At 48.9% G+C, this 7443-nt stretch overlaps 1 protein-coding gene and 1 pseudogene across 1 annotated transcript; both read right to left on the bottom strand.

Moving 5' to 3' along the window:
* Nucleotides 1-229: 229 nt before the first annotated feature.
* On the bottom strand, nt 230-2327 carry LOC127770117 (uncharacterized; annotated as a pseudogene).
* Nucleotides 2328-4152: 1825 nt separating this feature from the next.
* Nucleotides 4153-6004, bottom strand: LOC127763178 (protein ANTAGONIST OF LIKE HETEROCHROMATIN PROTEIN 1-like). Its single transcript, XM_052287812.1, has one exon. The coding sequence runs from the start codon at nt 5879-5881 to the stop codon at nt 4511-4513; it is 1371 nt and encodes a 456-aa protein (XP_052143772.1). The 5' UTR covers nt 5882-6004; the 3' UTR covers nt 4153-4510.
* Nucleotides 6005-7443: the final 1439 nt, after the last annotated feature.

The following is a 7443-nucleotide window of genomic DNA, read 5'->3' as shown; positions in this document are numbered from 1 at the left end:
ACCCTCCCCATGCGGCTTACAAGGGATATATATAGGAGAAATCTAGGAGTCCTAATAGGAAACTAATCTTATAAAGAATATATATAGGAGAAATCTATGAGTCCTAATAGGAAACTAATCCTATAAAGTAGAGTCCTATTAGATAACTAATCCGAATATATTGTGGTCCCAAAATTCGGATCACATATTTAACACTTTTTCACAGCTATGTGCATTACATGAGGGGATAGCTATGTGCATTACATGAGCGGATATCCCTCTGGGGATTAGAATCCACTCTTATAGACGTGTCGTGCATGGAGTACTAAGCACATCAGCTTCGCTGGAAATGGTGCCATATGGATGATATGGAATTTTTAACCAATATATAGTTCCACCTTCCAGTCGTCGTCTTCAGTGTAACATTTTTCCAAAAGGGAACACTAAACGTTGATTGCGAGTTCGTAGTTTCGTACACATCTTTGGCCGGCACGGTTTCCTCAGCCGTGGCATGCTATTGCTAGTGCCTAATTCCAGGGAGCAAACGTTTTCTTTTTCCTCTCAACAGTACATAACTATTGCAGACAATCAGTACACAGCTAAAAGCCTACATTCGTGATGATAAAGATAACAAACTACTTGTCAATAACTGGGTCCATTAACGACCAAATAACCTTCACAAGAAAACTGCCGACACCACCCACAACTCGAGCTTCGTCTCCACCATTGACACAAGGTGTAAAATCAACGGTTTGTCTGCAGTAGTTAGTTGCCTTTGCAAGGTCACCATCTTGAGCAACAATTGTCACTATCAGCACCTCATCCAAACAGACGCCAATCACGCGGCGCAATAGCCGGACAGTAGATCCATCAGCCACAATGCCATCATCTGCTAGTAATCTGCTATCATGGAGCACAATGCTATCTCGGATAGTGCTGGTGCAAGCAGTGATCTCCCCACAGAAATGAGCTCCTCCTCCCTGATCATGCAGAAGCTCAACGGAGACGGTGGCCTCCACTGCACGCGTGACATACGCGTAAGTGACCTGCACGGCACAGGGCATGGTGCTTCTCCTATCAAGAGTGGCGGTTTTAACCGCAGCACGCAAATGGTCGCTCAAGTTTGTTGAGAGCAGTACGCCATCCAACACTATCAGCCCTTTACTAAGTCGCTTGTCCTTGCAGCCTTGTTGTTGATCACCCTTCACCTTCATCTTGAGATCGACCTCAATGTACAGAGCGTCATACAGCACAAGTCCTCGATGAGGCCCAGTCAATATCAACGACAGTTCATCCTATAATTAATTAAAAGAGTAAGTTTCACAAAACTATAGATTTAAGTCATCGTATCACAAAACTATAGATATAAGACCAAGTATTATAAAACTACATATTTAATATTGAAGTTATTATAAAACTACGTATTCTAGAGTTTAAATCCCTAGCACCATTATTACGTTGAAGCTATAAACATTGTGGTTTTGTGACTAAATTGGTTCTAAATATATAATTTTGTGAAGCGCCACTTTAAATGTGTAGTTTTGTGATAAATTTGATGTTAAATCTATAGTTTTGTGATACATCGAGTTAAATATATAGTTTTGCGACAAATTTGTCACATGTGAAATTTTCTCAAATTAAAATTATCATACTGATTGATGCTGTGTTGTACACTATCCGATTAATTTATGAAGGGATGAATTAACAAGCTAAGTACCGTACCTCTGAGGTGATTAGCTGAGGATCGTCTCTGCAGCGGCGGAAGAGATGTACACATTTGTAATCAAGCTGGTCTCTGGCGATGACAGAGCCGTAGACGCTGATGGGGAAGCCGACACCACCACCATCAGAGCGATCGGAGGAGGGGAGGATGATGCAGACGGCGAGGACGTTGATCATATCGCAGAGGAAGTGGAGGGCTCGCGCCGGCGGGGCGTAGGTGGCGGCGGTGTGGCGCATGGGAGGGAGGCGGGACTCCTCGTCGAGGTCGAACTCGGACAGGTCCGCGTAGTGGTAGCGGGTGTAGATGTACGTCTCCTCGGCGGGGTCGTACTCGCGGATGCCGGCGAGGGCGGCGTTGTGCGCCGCCCATCTCCTGGCGTTCGCCGCCGCCTCCCGCGCCTTCTCCTGCTCCTCCCGCTCCCGCCTCTCCGCCGCCGCCGCCGCCTCGGCCACGGTCGCTGCCTCGTCGTAGAAGAAAGGCTCCAGGTTCACGCAGTCCCGTCGCCGTCGTCCGCCATGCCGCCGCCGCCGCCGACGACGACGACGAAGGCGCGCACGAGAGGAGAGGGGAAAGCAACCTAGGGTTCGTTTTACTTTGGCTGATTGCACTCGAAATCGCCGAAAATAGGAAAATACTCTCTTCTACTTGTAGAGAGAGATTATGGGCCTTTATGGACTGGAGGCCTATTAAAGTTAGCGTTAGGATTGGGCCTCTTCCAGTACTATATTATGGAAAATGTGCATCGATAATCCCTCAACTATTCATCTACCGGTAGGAGATGAATTGAGGATATGAACCAGATGCATCCAGAGGGGTTCAAACTGGACTTTATCTTTCGTTTAAAATGGCCCAGTAACAAATTTTTTGATGTCCCGTGCTCGCTGCACAACACCTGGACTGGCATTACAAGGCCGGCCCAAAATTCCAAAGCTCACCAAGCCCAATTCCAGACACCAACTCTCGCCAACACAGAGTCACAGAGGACGCCGACCACTAGCTGGATAATAATCTGTAGGGTCAACGCGTTTCTTTTTCACCTGGCATAAACGTCAACACTTACACGTAGCCTCCTTTTGGATTGATATGGAATTTTTAACTAATATATAATTCCGTCTTCCAGTCGTCGTCTTCTTCAGTGTAACATTTTTCCAAAAGGGAACACTGAAAGTTGATTGCGAGTTCATACACACCTTGGTCGGCACGGTTTCCTCAGCCGTGGCATGCCATTCCCAGTGCCTAATTCCAGGGAGCAAACGCTTTCCTTTTCATCTCAACAGTGCACAAACCCTACCTAACCAAACCATGATCTGAAATCTCGAGTGAAATCCACTACTGTGGAGTACTAGTCTTCAAGAGAGATCTTCAGTATCAGCAGTGATCAGTGACAGACTGACAGTGACACAATCTCATTTTGTATTTGTTTGTGTGTGTGTTCAAGAGGTCAACCTTATAGAATCCGGTCAACGGATTTCTTAGGATCTCAAACATATTGCATCCACATGGCTTTACAGCGTGTGTATCCACATCTATGGATTTTAGTCACATGAGAGACATGCTTGGCTGCACTGTTTCTTTTCTCCATGATAGTAACATCTTCAAGTCCAATTCTGATTATAGCTTTTGTTTGCGAGTTTGTTGAAGACGAAATTGACAGGGTACACTGAAATTGCAAAGAGCAGGTTGTACATTCAGCAAATCAGGGTGGCCTGCGATTAATCTTCAATTGTTCTATTCCCTGAATTTATCTGACTTTTCCGAAAGCTAAATACTACTAGGTGTAAGCCATTTTCACTGTCCGAAACGTTAAATAATTTCGTCTGGAAGGAATACCTGTTAACAGTTGTAGGATACTTGAATTAAACAGCCCAGAGCATATATGTGCCAGCAGGTTTTGCGTTTTTCAAATTTCAGATTCGAGCCCCGAATTTCTGGTTCCTGTAATATAAGTGTATAACTCCTTTCCATTTTCAACCAACAGAGAAATAATATTAATTACCATAGCTACAATAGCAGTGTGTAATCACCGTAGAGATCCCCCATTAATTACCATTCTCTAATGGTAACAAGCTGTGAACACATCCTTATCCAAGGTGGGCTGTAATTATTCAAGGCAGTAAACTAGTGGTTGTAATCTGCGTTGTAATTATTCAAGGTCAGTAAAATAGTAAAGCTAGTTATCCCAGCATTGCCAGCTTGTACATTGACTGGGCATGCCCCATCTGTTTCTTTTCATAATCCATCCCCAATTATCAGGTAGAGAGAGGTCATTAGTACGGCTATGAATGGCACGCTGCCACCTAATACATCTTGAGGATTTCTCATTAAACAAAGAAGGAGATGGATGATTATTCTTGCTCTGACTTTGGTCAATTCAAAGATATCCGTCAGACAACAGCACAATCGATCCAAGCACGAGCCCACGCAGAAAGAGTGAAAGATATTCTGATACATTTGGTTGGCAAAAAAATGATTTTCTTTTTCAGGTTTGATTAATTGATAATCTGGGGGATACAAGATTATGCAGGCAATTAATTACAACCCCATGAAAAACAATCTCTCAAGATCTAAAAGAACCAAATCAATCGAAAATCCAACCAAGAAACTAATGTTGCTTTGAGACTACTAGGACTCTGAACTTTCCTGTCCCTCCTGACGATAAAGCGAAAAACTGTTCACTGCTCCATTTCCGACAAAAAATGGAGAAGCTCCTCCTATACACCTAAAAACTGAATCTTGTTTTTCTTTTTTATTTTTGTTGGTTTGTTTGGTCTCGCTGTTGATCGGACCAAGAACGGCGATGATGCTTGATCAGAAGAAGGATGCGCCGCCGCCGCTGTGGAGGAGGTTGTGGGCGATGGCGTCGCGGGCCTGCGCGGCGGCGGTGGAGCGGACGGCGTTCTCGGCGACCATGTCGTCGTCGAAGAGGTCGAAGGCGCAGTCGTCGGCGTCGACGACGGCGTCGCCGCTGCGCTCGCAGATGTTGTGGAGGACGCAGCAGGCGCCGAGCACGGTGGGGAGGTCGAGCAGCTTCACCTCGGTGCGCTTCTGGAGGCAGCCCCACCGGCGCTTGAGGCGCTCGAACGCGTCGCGCGCCACGCCGCGCACGGCGGCGACCTTCTCGTTGAGCATGTGCTGCGCCCACGTCAGGTTCTGGTGGGTGTAGGGCACGAGCATCCAGTCCATGAGCGGGAAGCTCCCGCCGCCGACCACCCACTGGCCCTGGATCAGGCCGGGAACGCCGCGGTGCAGGTACAGCGCCGACTTCTCGAGCACCTCCTCGTCGGAGTTGGACCCCGGCCAGCCGATGCAGACGTCGGTGAAGGCGCCGGTGGAGTCGACGACGCACTGGACGGTCATGGAGTAGGAGGTCTTCTGGTTGCGCTCCGTGTGGCGGCGGTTGTAGTAGGAGGCGACGTTGGACTTGGGCGCGATGATGGGGATGTGGGTGGTGTAGATCGCGCCGACGACGCCGGAGATCCCGGAGATGGCCTCGAAGTGCGCGGCGATGGCCGCCGCGTCGCCGGCCTCGGGCCAGCGCACCACCTTGGGCATCACCATGGCCTTGAGCGCGGCGCAGACCTCGAGCACGAGCTTGTGGCAGGTGGAGATCCCGAGGCCGAAGCGCTTGGACACCAGCCTCAGGGGCTCCCCCGTGGCGAGGCGCCAGACGCAGACGGCGACGCGCTTGCGCACCGGGATGGCGGCGCGGAGCATGGTGTCCTCCTTGGCGACGGCGGCGGCGAGCTCGTCGCAGACCACCTCGAACGTGGCCTTGGACATGCGGAACGCCTTCCTGAACTCCGAGTCCGGGTAATCCGGGCTACTCACCATGTCCCACCACTCCGAGTCCCTCTCCTTCACCCACAGCCTCCTCCCCCCACCCCTCCCCACCGCCGCCGCCATGGCCGCCGCCGCCTCAGACACCTCCTCCTGCCCACCCTCATTACTCCCGCTACTATTCTCCCTCGAGCTCGTCGGCGACCGCTGCCTCTTCGCCGCCACCGCCCCAGACCCCTCCCCTTGATCCACCTCCTCCCACCCCCTCTTCCCCTGCAACTCCACCGGCGCCGCCACCGCCGCCACCGCCGCCGCCTCATCATCACCAAACAGAAACGAGATATCCTCCCCTCCTGCCATCTCAAACAGCGACCGGAACTGCGCCGCCGTCAGTGAGCTCATCTAAAACGAGATAATTAACTACCTCTACAGCTACGACGACGACGATCGAACTCGAGATCTCCGAGGTGGGCTTAGCGATGATTGATGATGGTTGGTCACTTGGACTTGGAGGGAGGAAGGAGACGGTGAGAAGGGGGGGGTATATATAGGTAACGGGGATGGGGGCCCACGCGGAAGCGCGGCGAGGAGGAAGAGGAAAGCGGGTGGAAGAGAGAGCAAGCGAGTGAAGATGAGATGCAAACCGCGGCTCACGCGGCTAGGGAGAATGGAGAAAGCGAGTAAAGGCGGGGTGACGTGACGTCACGTCTCGGATGCTTCTACTGGCAAGGAGTATACTGCCACGGCGCTGTCGCTGTCGTCGCCGTCGCCGTCGCCGTCGCCTCGTCCCTGTTTGATTGGTCGGGATGGTGGTGGTTTGGTGGTGGCCGCGCGTCATGGGCCCACATGGCAGTGACAGGGGGTAGGGAGATTCTTCTGTGACAGGTGGCGCTGTCGTCGTTGGCGTGCGTGGCTTGGGTCACCCGGGGGATGTACACACGAGTGGCGCGTACTCTGCTGTTGTCAAGCTGTTCCGTACGGGTTGGGATGAGCCGTGTTGGGGATTATTCTAAACCGTAATATTCAAATGCTGTGCGCCTGTGCCGTTTGGGATTGGCATTTTTTTTACTTATTTTACTAGGTAATGTAATTGCACATGGATTGACCAACGTTTGAGCTACGTTGCTACGGCCACAATCTGCTGCTACGTACCTTGGCATTTCGCTATATGTATGTTTTTTTTTATAATAAAGTTGAAGTATACGTGGTTGTTTCTGATAATCTACATGGTGGCGCGCGCGCCCCTTCTCGTTGACGATGCATGGGTTTGTAGTAAAAATCCTCCCGCGCATTTGCGTGGGTGCGAGATAACGTAATGAGCACGACATGAATGCATTAAATATGGTATGGCGCAGGGAGGGGGATTGGGGCCTAGTGCGCAATTATTTATTATGGTTTAAGCTATATACATTATCGTGGATTCAAACATGTTCCGTATTTAATATTTTATAATAATCAGGTGCACGGATGGCGAGCGGAGATCGAATGACTTAAGTTTGATAGTTAATTTCCAAAATATAAGGAGGTGGTGTCCTGCGTCGAGTTAAACAATATCAGTATTGTTATTTTGTACCATTACAAAATTATGTACTACTGATCATTGTTGACTGAAGAACTTTGTATAACCACAGATTCAACTTGTCTCTAGAGCACGCTATACAGATGTGAAATGCTGGGGTTCTAGCATAGCAACACATATATCTGAAAATGTAGAAAACTGGAGTAGCAATTTTTCTTTTTCTTTTTTTGAAAGAAAGGAAATTTTGTCCTTTTTTGAACAAATTAATGCGACATTTGACACGTTTATATGTTTCGGGATAGAAAATCAGGATACATAACACGTTATCCCCAGATTAATGCATGGAAGATAATGCCACAATGAACTTCTTTCGCTACAGCAAAATTTTGATACGAAACAGTAGTAGACTTTCAATATTTCTAGCTGGTTTAGATAAGAAATAGTA

Source organism: Oryza glaberrima, chromosome 1 (assembly GCF_000147395.1).
Source record: "Oryza glaberrima chromosome 1, OglaRS2, whole genome shotgun sequence".
NCBI classification, from domain to species: Eukaryota; Viridiplantae; Streptophyta; class Magnoliopsida; order Poales; family Poaceae; genus Oryza; species Oryza glaberrima.
The sequence above is the reverse complement of the archived record's forward strand: the minus strand, read 5'-3'. Positions and strand labels throughout refer to the sequence as shown.

Excerpts from the sequence above, each read along its gene's own strand:
- LOC127763178 (XM_052287812.1), bottom strand. The coding sequence starts at position 5,881 with ATGAGCTCACTGACGGCGGCGCAGTTCCGGTCGCTGTTTGAGATGGCA.